The following is a 13,619-nucleotide window of genomic DNA, read 5'->3' on the forward strand; positions in this document are numbered from 1 at the left end:
TGTGTGTGTGTGTGTGTGTGTGTGTGTGTGTGTGTGTGTGTGTGTGTGTGTGTGTGTGTGTCCTAGGAGTCGTCAGGAACTGCAGGGTTGATGCAAGGTGGTCGGTTGAGGAGCCACGTGTGCAACTGACGGCGAACACAGTCTCACAAAAGCAGCTGAATGGTGGCTGACCGGCGTCACGTGCATCATTTCGCATCAATAAATCGAGTCTAAACACCTAAAATGCGACTTTTTTGTCCCCCAAAAGATGCTGTTTGCGCCTCATTCATCCTAAAATCCATCCTCTGCACGATCTGGTCTTACTATCATGCAGCACGAGGCCTCCAGCATCCTCTCTAACTTGAGTTATGGCACCTTAAATATCAATATCAAAGTAATTTTAATGCTCTGGACGCTTAATCATCTCGTGATACTCTCTCCTCATCAAGGCCACCTCATTTAAGTCTAAAGAACATCTTGCATTAAGACAGCCATCAATCTATCCATTATCAATCAAGGAGAGGACTCACACACCACTATCTATTTATCTTGCCAAGTGCTCTATTAATATCAAATTAATTTCCCCATTGAAAGTATCAATCACTCAAGCGGTTTTTTTCTCAACTCATTAGCTTGGTAATTGTCCTTGTTTACATGGGGAAAGTCAAGACATGATGGTTGAAAGAGGGGCGGACGAGCAGGCTGCGCAGGCTCCACAGTTTCCTGCAGACCTGCGCTGCATCCTCCCCGCTAATGAACACGGACGGAGCTCCGCTTCAGGCTGTCAGGTGTTGACTTTTGGGAGATTTGAGGTACTCTTCGTTTCCAGTTTCTTTAAAGAGAAGGAAGATTTCAGTGTCAATCTACATTTTTTTTAAAAAAGGGAGCTCCTAAATTTTAGATGTTCGGAAGTTGTCAAGAATCCCACCGTCTTTGAACGGACCGGGAGGGCGCTCTCACATGGGCTGATTACATAAGGCTGCTGCTGCCTGACAGCGCTGTCAGATGGCTGCGTCTCAACGCATGACATCAATCAAGAGGAGGCCCGAAGCGTTTTATCTTTATTTCAAATTAGAAAGCAAATGGAAGGACGCACAAACACAGCTCACATGTCATCAGCTCAGCTTACAGCCCGACGTTTAGAGTGCTCACATAAAGGATGAAGAGACGCGAGCACAGTGCTGGAGGAAGCACAGCCAGTGCAACAATGCAAAAGTACTCCATTATAAGTGAAAGCCCTGAAGTACAGCAAGTATATCGGCTGGATGTACTAAAGTATCAACAGTAGAAGTACTTACTCTGCAGCACATGTCCCCTGTGAGTGTTATATTTATTATATATGACATTATTAGATTATTAGTTCTCATGCATCGCTGACTAGTTTTAACCGCTTTATATACAGTTACTTTAGTCCTGTGGTTCCCAATCTATGGAGCTGGGTCCCTCCAGGGGCCATGAGATGATTAATGGAGCAAGAAATACAAAATTTGTTTTTGTTTTTTTCTTGGACTTTTTTCTAATATTTGCATTTTTGAGGGGGGGATATTAGATCATTTTAGCCCTTTGGGTCTTGAATATGAGCAGTTCTCCAATCAACAGTCTGTCTGAAAGGAGTCATGGTGTCTGGGAACCACTGATGTTCTATATTTTGTCAAGTCATCATGAGTTTTTTAATGTGAAAACATAAGCTGAAAAGTAGCTAGTGATTATGTTGAACAGGTTGACTATGTTTTGCCTGTGAAGTATGAGTACGTGTACTTAGTTATTCCCACTACTGACAGCCTCCCCACGACTGTGACAGTTTCTTCCACCGGTTCACCATCACCTCCCTCTCTCCCTTCATCGCTCTTCATCTCCCTGCTGCCCTCCTCACATTAAGAATGAGGCGCTGAAGTCACTCTGCACGTTTGGTGGGTGACGACGGTGACACGTTTCATTGGCCAGCTCCTTCCCAACAGCTCGCTGTGGCTTCTTTATTTGGGGAAATGGGACATGGAGAGATTAAGTATGATTGCATGTGTGACAAAACATGCTGCCAAATATCCGGACTATGACACGTTTAACTTAATGTGAATTAAATCTCCACATTAAAGGACTAACTCTTCATGTCTTCACAGGGAACGTGCAGCTTTCTTCAGTGCATTTTTGACGGCGGTAAAACCTGATTGCATCCTTCTTTCCAATCGTAGCACTCATTGTTCACATATAATGCCAATATCAGCAGCGTGTGTGTGTGTGTGTGTGTGTGTGTGTGTGTGTGTGTGTTGACTCTAACCTGGTGTTAGCCACAGACTAAATCCTATTTGGAGCCATGCAGCGCTCTGGCAGACAAAAGCAAAGCCAGCAGCCAGCTCAGCACTCAGAGGTAACATTTACACAGGGGACTGAGAACATACTGTGGATCCCTGCAGCTACACAGCCAGCTTGTCAAAACTGTCTTTATACTGGGAGCTGTCAGGCCTTATGGACTGAGGACCCCTCCAGGACTAAAGCGGTATTGCACAGCAAACAGGTAGGAAATGTGTTTCCATATTAAAGCTACAGCAAGACTCATAAAGCTGCTTTGAGGGGCGAGGGGAGCTCTTAACACAATTATCTACCGTGATATGATGTGATGGAAAAAAAATCCATATCCTGTGTCCAAGACAGCAGAACAAACAAAACCCAGAGCTTGTTCCGGAGTGTCCAACACTTTAATACAGAAAATGACATATACAACACGACAAATATTAGTTTACTTTTCTTACAATGTCTCGAAATAACCTACTAAACACAACAAATGTAAAACACATTACAGTTAAAACATCTATACACAGGCAAATGTACACAATATAAAACACATATATACACTCTTTTAATATATTATTATATAAAGATTTGTGTTTTTTTTTTTTTTTTTTTACCTTTAAAACTGGAAGCCAAACAGCTTGAAGAGGGAGTGTTTCACAGAAGATGAGAACTGCTGAATGCATCATATATTGTGGATAGGTAGTTTTTACATACAGTTGTTGGATCCTGTGTATTTAGCATGCCAATTTCTGAAACAACAGTTGAAGTAGACAAAGAAATAACATTTAAATACACAAAACTTGCTGTTAAAACCGTTAAGTGCTATTGATATTACTGGATTATACAGGATCTAGACGCCACGCAGAGACGGCTTACATACAGTATGGAGTCACGTATGAGGCTTCATACATGGTGGAGTGTTTGGAGGTTGTGCATGTTCTCTGTACGAATGAAATATTTACAAAAAGAAAAAACTAATTTCTGCTTAGCTGCCTTGACGTCAGCACACACACCTGAACAGCTGAACCTTTTTAGCGAGTGTTGTGAAAATGGTGAACGTGTTGGACTTGAACCACAGTGACTTCATGCATTTCTGTTTTTCTTGAAATGGTGTGACCCGTGTAGGAATCCACAGAAAATGTTAAGTGGGAAGAAATGCCATCTTCTATGACAGTGAAATCCTTCAATTGACAAAAACAGAAAAAGATCACAACATTCACAAATCGCAAAAAAAAAAAAAATTACAATTACATACTATGTCTGAGCTCTAGTCACTCTTTCCTCAAGCTGGTAATGCTTCCATGTTCTGTTTGTCTCCACGTTTCTCTTTTTAAAAATCATTAATATTTATTTCATTTTTCACAAAAGCAGCACAGTGAGGAGGAGGAGCGAGAGCAGGGAGCTGCCGGCTGCTGCTGCAGCCGACGTGTGAGACACCCCTTGGTTGGAGAGGCGAGGAGTCCTCGGGGAGTTCTGCTTCAGTTTACTGGGCGGCAGCGCCTTTAAATCCTCCAGAGCGCCGTAGGCTGCCATAGAGAACTCGGGGTTTCCTGTGGTGAGCAAGTCAAACACGCAGGACTGAAAGTACACGTCCTCCACCTGCAGAGTCTCTCTACACTTGGCCGTGGCCCGCTCCACCGTGTAGACCTGGTGAGGAGGCCGCAGAGGGCCCAGCTCTGTGCTGGTGCCCTGCAGCCGGGGCTGCTGGCTCTGGCGGCCCAGCGTGTGCTCTTTGATGAGCTCGTTGCGCGGGCAGCCGTGCAGGCAGAGCTGCAGCCCGCCATTGTCCTCCGAAAAGTCCAGGGTGTCCTCCGGCATGCGGATGGCAAAGGTCAGGTAGCTGCCCACGCGCCGGACGATGATGGACGTGCCGATGTAACGGGCCTGTATCTTCACCTGCTGGCCCACCCCAGAGCCGCCGCGCTCCACGATGGTCAGGCTGCCGCTCTCGCCGCCACTGCGAGTCCCATCCTGAAAGGCCAGCGGCAGATCTTCTGTGGTGGCCTGGTACACCTTCTGATCTGTACAGCCGTGGTAGGACTTGAAGATCACAGTGATCTGAAAGAGGAGAAACAGACGATCAGTGTTCAGTCACAGACTTAAACATTTTACAGTTGTAATTTTATTATATTACAATTCAAATACTCTCCCTTAGATAAAGAAACTAGTGAAGGAGCTAAAGCTTGCATCTTTGTTTAAATGTAACGATGAGCCTATTCCCAGATCAGACGTGACCATCAGCAGTACCGATTACAGCCACAAGGTGGCAGCAGGAAACTGCTGTTCAGGACCCACTCTGGCTTGGACAAACAGAGGCTGTGATTTTTTTCTCTTGTTTCAATTCATAACTCCAGCAAAATGTTCAGAGGGCTGCTATCAATGATGCACTGGATTCTTATCAGTCAAATGCACCATAAATAAAATTACTGTGTGGTCTTCACTATCAGATCCTCTCTTATCTAAAACAAATTACCGACACTAAAATAGCAATAACTCCACCAGTCTTCCTCAATGTTGGCTCACGCTGCTCGGTTTCATAACAGCCTCAAATCTCCATGTATCTTCCAACACCAGTCTGACGCGGCGAGCGCTTACTCAGTGAGTGATTTGTATTCCAGCTGAGCTTTAAAAAACTGCGGCCTAGCCTCCATTTCTTCAGAGTAACTCGACAAAGCGGTGGCTGTGGTTAAGTTTACACTTACGGGGATACTGTACTTGACGGATGATTTCCTGTCTTAAGTCTGGCAGCTGAAAACAACTCCAAAAAGCATGACGGGGGCATGCGGGCGCTGGCACAGACAATACCCACGCTACAAGGTTTGCATGAGGCCGCACAGCCAGGACTCAGTGCAAATGACTCTGAGGGGGTTTGCTCTGAAATCAGCCTCTTCAATTAAGAGAATCAAAAAGCCCTCGCTGCTGTCCAATTATTCCCTTATTTTTCCACATTATTCCATATTTACTCAAAAAACGGCCCGTTAATTATTTGACCAGAGGGGTGAAAAAACATTCCAGATCGTGGCGGTGGAGGAAAATGTTTGAGTGAGCGTTAATCACTACCATATGACCACCCATGTGTTAAAGGTAGAGCGCTCAAGCATGTCTGTGATTCAACACCGCTGAAGGACTCCCCTCCTCTCTCTTTTCCCTCATAGATCTGAAGGAGCTCCAAGACAAGAGGAATGCTGGAGGCTCGAGAGGCACCGTGGAATGACGATTAACTTCACATGTTTGATACTTTATGGCAATACTTGAGCGAGCAAGCCCGCACTCAGGAACAGCCTGCCCATAGACGCCATTAGTTTCAAACTTTGTGGAATCGGGGAAACGTGAGAAAAGCATCCAACAAGGGGGCCGCAAAATAAGTCTGAGAGGTCCATGATTTGGTTTGTGTTCACCAGATTTTTCTTTGTTCTTTGTTTTTTTGTTTCCTTGTGAAAGCTGGAACAGAGTTGCCAATTCAGGCCTTTCATTAAAATGACATGAAAATCAAAAGACAAAATGCAGGAAGCAGACACTGCTTTTTTTCAGGGCTCACAGGCCAAAAAGGTTGGGAAACCAGGGCTCCATCTATCGATTATTTCATATCTGCACGTTCTCCCTGTGCTTGGGTGAGCTCTGTTTTCCCCCACCTATAAAACATGGATCTCAGGTCCATTCTCCAGTCAGTGCCCTTGAATAGGGTGCTGGCTTGGAGCTGGAGTTGGTCCCCGGGCGCCGCTCAGTGGCTGCTCGCTGCTTCTCATGGATGGGTTAAAAAAAACACACCTTTCACGATGTTGTATGATTGTATCAGACAACCAAGGAATCTTCTATTTTGCCAATTGGATCAGTGATTTTTCTTGAGTAATCTATTTGTCTAAGCAAAAAAAAGGGGCATTCACAACGTCTTTGAGCGTGCTGTGACGCCTTCACTTTGCATCTGAAAGCATAGAGAATTTGACATTTTTGCTTGAAAACTATCGCTGCAGCTCTTCTCTGAACCCATCCTCACCTTGCTGGTGGCTGTGGCGCTGGAGCCTAGGACAACGGGCACGTTGGTCACCTGAACCGACAGGAAGCGGTTGTCGATCAGAGGCCACGCCCCTTCCACCTTGCAGGTCTGAAACTCGTCCCGGAAAGTCCGTAGGTGCGGGTCTCCGAATAATCCACAGTGGGCGTATTTCTTCTGCTGACCGCCCGAGCCCGACACGAGGACCCGATTCTCGTAGTCGCACAGCTCCGACACGGCCGGGCGGGACGTGCTGGGCACCTTGGCGGAGGAGGTGGGCCCATCGCTGGAGCAGTTGTGCTGCGAGAATAACTCCTTTATGCGGAAGACGGCGGAGTGGTAGACCAGGTCGCCCCTGCAGCTGCGCGCCTGCCGCCTGGTGCACAGGGCGTAGGCCCGCAAGGCGATGCAGTAGTCCACATCCAGAGCCACGTCCTCCTGCAGACCACTAGAGGGTGAGGTAGAAGCCACATACTCCGCATTGCAGCGCTGGATTCGACACTGCTGGCAGTGAGCTGGAAAACAAAAACAATGACATCAACATTTGGTGCCGCAGTATCATCACAGTGACTGTCAACATGTTCGTAACCTTCCTCTCTGCAAAAAAGATGCTGACTAGATCAACCAACCCGAACGACAAGCAGTTCACTCCTACCAAGAATCTTAAAATCCATCTGACTTCTGCGGGTACGTTACCTCAGCACAGCACACGAGGCAGCAGAGTCCAAACTTTTCCACTATCAAGTTGAGCTCAATCAGGAGAGCCATTAAAACCCAAATGCATGCGCTCACGAGGCCGCGGTCCCACACTGAGCTCCAGAGTCAGTCAAAACTTATTTCCCCCAAGTAGCCCTCACAGAAATAGCATGTAGCCTCGCTGTAGGAGGAAACCAACCTGTGTTAGTTTGCCTGGGGGTGCTGAATGTGGTTTGGCTGTTGCTGAGGTAATTGAGGTCCATTAAGCTACAGTACACGGCACGGCGGGGCCGGGTGTACGGGGGCAGCTAACTTGAAGAGGATCACAGGAAGAATATCACAAAGAGTCACACTTGTTCAGCAACTCGGGGGCTAAACTGGAAGCTGGAGTGGGGGTGGGGGCAGCGGCAGCTAAGCACAGCAGGTGATATTTGGGTGGTATCCCCTAAATTCAGGACTTCCTGTTTCATTACGACCCACAAGTGGATATTTTTTATAAAGGAAAACAAAGAAGAGAAACTATTTCTGCAGCAAGTAAAAGTGGACATTCATCAGGTTTTTGTCAGTGTTGTGTTACTTTTCGGTAGGATGTCTCATATGCTGAGTGGGATACGAACTGCTGCTGGACTGTGGACACATTTCCCAATTCAGAGCAGCATCCACAACACATACATCACTTTTACTGCAAAGCCGGGATCAGTTGCATCAGACTGCTCTTCTGTTGCACCAGAATAATCTTCTGTTCACTCCAAAGCTCCATCTGATCTCCCAACAGCATGGACACAGACAACAAGATAAGCATGGAGAATTCACACCAGTGCACGGGAATATTTTAGCACCACTTCTTCTCTTTCACATGCGCCCGGTGCGCTGAAGGGGGCAGGACAGATGATTAATGCATCTCGCGGTGGCTGCACTTCAACACGAGCCCTGATAAAACTGAGATGGAGTGTGAGAGGTCAAGTTGGAGCCATTCTGCATCCCTCCTCTGAATTCCAACAGGCCTCCCCCGTCTCCCCGCGAGGTCACCCAAGTCCGCTGTGATTGACACTCTTTGACAATCACTGCCTGCACGGCCATCAACAACCACACATCTCCCTAAAGGGTCTTTATGCTCCGGCACTTAGCAGGCTACCAACAAGTGTGAGGACCATGTGGGGAATATGGGAACAGGCAAAATGACCACACAGACAGCAGAGATCTTAGCGTATTATAGATTAGTAGATTTTAGTTAGACCTGGAGACGAAGCTGCTGCTTTCTGGTGGCTTTAGACTGCAGAATGATGAGTTCAATTCTCAGTATTTTCAAGAACACAGCCACTATGAGTGCCTTACTGAACCCAGCTCAGAAACAGCACAAAACAAGGCTGAAAAGACGTTTAAATGGGATTGAATGTTAGATAAATTACTTTTTAAAACAGATATGGTGGCTTTAGTCAATCACACTGATTACATATTGACACTGTGTAAATTAAAAAGTGAAAAAACACCTGGACAGAGGTATGTGTAACTCAGTATTACATGTTTTTGCATATTTCAACCATAACACTACTCTTCCAAACAATTTTTAGGCACTAAATTTTTTTAACCTAGCACAATGTGCATATATTTTTAAAATACTGTTTTTCTAACCTCCCTCACGTCAGCATTATGTGAGACGTGTGTTTTGTGATATGTGAATTGCTGCTGCAACACTGCAATTTCCCCTCAGGGAATATAAAGTACTATATGGATAATAATCCATATTATTAATTTGCACCCTTCATTTAATTCTTACAGTAAGATATGATTTGCAGTTGTAATATCTAAATATATAACTAAGTTAAATTCCGTTATATTCTTGGAAATCTTACACGCCTGACACCTTGTATGCAGGTCATTTTAAACATTTTACTACATACTGACCGTGAACGCATCTCCATTGAAGTAACGCTGATAAACAACGGGATTTTATTGATGCCCATTTTGCAAGCAGACTTTTAACTTTGCCATAAACATGAATTTGTCCACATCTCGTGAAATAAGTCCCAGTCTGAGCTGCTGAGCTGTGTGAGCTGTGGCAGGGGGGACACAGGAGCGACCATCGCGTCCAGAGGCCAAAAAGTTGGACCCCCATGCATGGCAGCTAACAAAGTTAATAAATGAAGCATGAATAGGGGAGAATAGCACGGTCCGCTTAGCTCCGCCAACGACTAAAACACTCAAAACTATGTGTAAAACTCAGTCTCATGGCTGGAACAGTAACGGTAGTCGTTCGGTGCTCGGTTAGCGGCATTTTCAGGTTAAAAAAAAAACAAGCTCCGTGGTTTTCTCCTGGTCTGACTGCGGCTGCTGGACGCCAGTTTGCTAATCAGCTATGCTAACTGGGAGCTAAACCGTAACTTCTCAAAACTTGATAAAACCTTCACAGCGGACGTTTGTGTTTCCTAAAACGTGACAACGGTGAAGCAGTTGGTGTCAGCTTGTTTGTCGTCCTTGTTTTCTGGGCGAAATTTGTGTGAAATTTGCTCAAAAAGACGTCCGTGGGGTGAGTTAACTCGTGCTGCTCGGCTAGCGGCGATACGAGCGTTGCAGCGCAGGCTGGAGGCTGGGACACCGAGCAGGACATTACTTTGTCCCCGGAGTGGACCACTAAACAACAGCCACTTTTCTCCCAATTTAAACACAAAAAAACACTCCAAACGTAAGCAGCAGTGTGTGAGAGAAGACCAAAGGCGGTTAAAGAGGTTGAGTTCAGCCACACAACGCCAGGAAAAAGTTAACTTTGTCCACCTCCACCTCCATTCCGGGGGGAGAGCGGGACGCATGCAGGAGAGGAGCGGAGGAGCACGGATTGGAAAAGCAGCTCTTACCTGGTCGAAACAGCAGCGAAAGTAAAACCATCGTCAACGTTACACAGTCCCAAAGCTGCCGCTTAGCCGTGATTTGTGGTCCGCTTCTCCCCATACCAATCCATTCAGTTAGAATGGAGTTCCTCGACTGCTTCTCATCGACGCTGCGGCTGCGGGAAATCAGACAAAAATTCGTCTTCCTTCCCAAGCGCTGTCATTCAAAAGGGGCCCCTGTCTTCAGGGCGGCTCTACGAGGGAGGGGTCTAAAGTGTAGACGGGGCCCCAGAGGTGATTGCTGGCCAATGAAACACTAATTATTCACTAACCACTTGATATTTACATGTAGTGGCAATTACTGGGCTGAGGACAGTGGAAAAGTGCCTTCGAGGACGGAGGGGGCGGTGGGAAATTATAATTGCCCTGATTATAAATGAAGAATCAGTTATAATAGTATTACAGCTGCTTATTATCTGCACATACAGAATGCATGCATGCTGTGGGTAGAGCTTTCAGTACATTCACAAGTGGCAAATCATATTCTGCAGAACTGAAACGAGGCTGCAGGAAATTGAGACTCTGCAGGACAAAGCTCTTTGCGTACAAATGTCCTGTTTGACTCCCCCCCTCCCCCTGAGGACAAATGTTTGTGTGTTTTCAGCAGGGTTCTCCCACCTGTTGTTTTCTCACTGCGGACTTAGTGCTCGAATAATAGAGTTTGATTGACAGTTATGTGTGCAAACTAACAGATTACACCTTACCCTGTTTACTCAGTGGATATTTTTAATACAGGGTCTGATAGGAGAAATACAGTGAGTTATAATGTGGGGTTTTCTCAGTTACCCTGACTAGCTCTTATATTTTAAGTCTTTTTTTTGGTAACAAAGTGGTGTTTTACCTGCCAGAAAACATGAGCATTGTCTGTTTTTGTCACCAAACAAAAGTCAGAGAAAATACTCTCACTCGATTATTTTCTCCCAGCAAATCTCAGCGTGCTATTAATTTTTCCATTACATTTTCAGTCAGCAACTTGTATGTTACTCTTTTCCTTATGTGGCCAACTTTCCATCTCTCTCTCGCTCCTTCAACGACACTCCGTCTTTCATTTGCACAGCTGCCGTGAGGCCCGGACCATCTGTAAGACTCCCCAGCTCTCAGCCTGAGACGCACGCTGTGGTTTTTGTGCCATGCAAATAAAGGATTTTTAATGCACCGACCGATTACTGAATAAAATGTTAGTATTAAGAAAATCAACAGCCAGAGTTTGAGTAACTTCTAAAATTAGATTAAAAGTTAAAGCTTTTGTTTTGGTGCAGCTGGAGCATTTGGCTTGTAGCTGTGGGTCTCCCTCTGCACCTCCCTCCTGACTTTATGAGAGAGAAGTGAACCCAGACAGTCATTGGATCACTGGTTTTTCTATACACATGCAGGCTCCTCCGGCCACACAATTGTGTGATTCAGGTGGCCTGTCAGTCTTGTGAAAGGTCTTCGCGGGCCCATGTTGATGTGGGGCTGATATATATAGTGGAGGGGGAAACGAAGACAGCTCAACCCAAGTGGAACGTTTGGATTGTTCTGAGCTGCCAGAAGGGCCTCTGTCACACTGGATCCACTGTGCCAAGTTTATTCCCCCAGAGGGCTCTACCTTACTCTGTTTGTTCAGCTAATTTTGGAGGCTTGGTTGGTTGATCTGCTTTATGGCGGTGCTTTACGGTCACATTTTAAATCCCCTCAAATGGGTTACACTTCACATTCCCTGTGACAGCTATGACAGGGGACAGTGACGCGGTGCAGGAGGCAGATCTGTCGATGGTGCAGTAAGCGAAAATAAATCCCTGCAGGACATGTCTCACCTGTTACAGAGCTCGTCCTCAGGAGCGAGTGATGGCATTTCCTGCAGAAGAGAACACATTTGTTTACCTCAAGCTGAAGATGCGAAAATGCTCTGTTTAGAAACAGATAGAAAAATACATCTGCATGCCTAGTGTGTGTTGCGTAAAAATGAAAGATAACTAAATCAAAGCCATAGTTTCTCTCAATAAGCTGCTGTCTCCTCGCTGAGCTGAGGCTCCACACTGCGGGACTGATGACCACTGAAGCAAACAGTTAATTGATCCAGGTGGACGGTAAGGATGAATTCAGCACATGAAAGAAACTCTGAGACCGCCTGTCAGGCCTGATGGGCGGAGAAAGGCCTCTTTCTTCCCACGTTTCCTTATGAGCGTATTGCATTGCATGACCCAGCAATATGTATATGCTACCAGCTCTAAAACAAGTTGAAGAGAGTGGGTGCAGTTCAGGGGTGTAGGCTGTATCAGGTAAAAACGAGGCTGGTGTATTTTTCCTGCTGACAGACAGTAGGTCGCTTGTTCTGCTACAATAGGGGAGAAAAAAAGTCTAAAAAGGCAGTTTTGGACAAACGTTAAGAATTTCTGACGGACACATACAAGAACAGAGGACCGAAAAAGCAGAGCTAGAGTTTAAAAACTAAAGAGAGTGAAGCGAGAGAGAGTGAGCAAGAAAGAATGGGAGAAAGGGGGGAAGGGAGAAGGAAGGGGGAGAAAAAGAGGGAGTGAGGGATTGGGTTTCCTCTGACTGTGTGTCTGGGCAGCTCCACATGTTCCTCATTAAGGTCCTCACACTGTGGGACCAGCTCCACACCGGGATGCTTGTTTTTGTTATTAGGCCCAGCGTGCTGTGGTCTGGTGGAAGCCCGAAAACAGGGCCAGTCCAGGACCATCTCCTCAGCTCCTCAGACCGAGGAGGAAAATAACTGCAGTGACCTCACATATCTGCACCACAACACACACAACACACATCCCTCTGAAACCTGTTGGTAATGCTTTTATGCACACAAGAAACTGGAAAACTTAAATCTAATCTGATACACATAAATAATGCATCTGTGCTGCACTTATTCAACCTGTGAATACAAAGCTGCTCCATTGCACAACCCTGAACCACCAGCTCTCTGTCAGCACCTCAAACAATTTAGTTTTCCCGGAAATGTGCTGTTTACAAAACAATAAAAAGCGTAGTGGCAGGAAATTGTTGATGTGTCATGCTTCTGATTTTTATTCGATTTCATGCCAATCTAGATTAGCCAACTGAGACATGTATCATGTTTCTTCTAGAGGCTGATAACATCAGAGATTGGAATCAGAAGGAGCACGCGCCCTCTGTCGCCTCCGCTAGCACCACACGGTTGCAATACAAGAGACACACTTATTGAATTTTAAACAGGAACCAGAGCAAATTGACTGTTTTTTTGTTTTGTTTTGTTTTTTTTCAGAGGGCCCCTGTCTGAAATGAAGTGGCCTATAGCACAGCTGAGAGAGAGAGAGAGAGAGCGAGAGAGCAGAAAGTGAGTGTGTCTGGTTCAGGCCTCTCGCTGGTGGAGGGGATCTCTTATCTCAGCAGAGATAAGGGAAACTGTGGTGTGAGTGTATACGGGGCAGCGCTGATAGCATCTTCACTCAAGGATCCCACTTACGGCACCCTGATTGATAGCTGACAGCACACACGGGGGGGCTTTTGGAGTGTTTTTGTAGGTACCCCTCCATAGGTATCCATGCAGGCATCTGTTTGCTGTGTTCCTTTGGATCTTTGTCTCTGTGTAAACAGGAATTATCACACGTGCATGTCATCTGTGGAAAAAGACAGAGCGCTGCGCTGCCTGAGAAACTCATGAGTGTGGAAACAAAGGAAGGAAAGGTACATTTTTATTTGTTGATTTCAGTATAAAACATGCATTTTTTTAATCTTTTTATCTGTCTAACTTTTGTTGGTTTGGTCTCCTTCTTCCTCTCTCCTTCCTCACAGAACAAATGTTGACA

The 13,619-nt window shown here is 45.7% G+C and overlaps 1 protein-coding gene across 1 annotated transcript; it reads right to left on the bottom strand.

Moving 5' to 3' along the window:
* Positions 1 to 2,655: 2,655 nt before the first annotated feature.
* On the bottom strand, positions 2,656 to 10,036 carry rgmd (RGM domain family, member D). Its single transcript, XM_076721438.1, has 3 exons — positions 9,808 to 10,036; positions 6,263 to 6,774; positions 2,656 to 4,326 (listed from the first exon to the last, which is right to left on the bottom strand). The coding sequence occupies exons 1-3, from the start codon at positions 9,899 to 9,901 to the stop codon at positions 3,628 to 3,630; spliced, it is 1,305 nt and encodes a 434-aa protein (XP_076577553.1). The 5' UTR covers positions 9,902 to 10,036; the 3' UTR covers positions 2,656 to 3,627.
* Positions 10,037 to 13,619: the final 3,583 nt, after the last annotated feature.

The sequence above is a fragment of the Chaetodon auriga genome, chromosome 3 (genome assembly GCF_051107435.1).
Source record: "Chaetodon auriga isolate fChaAug3 chromosome 3, fChaAug3.hap1, whole genome shotgun sequence".
Classification (NCBI taxonomy): domain Eukaryota; kingdom Metazoa; phylum Chordata; class Actinopteri; order Chaetodontiformes; family Chaetodontidae; genus Chaetodon; species Chaetodon auriga.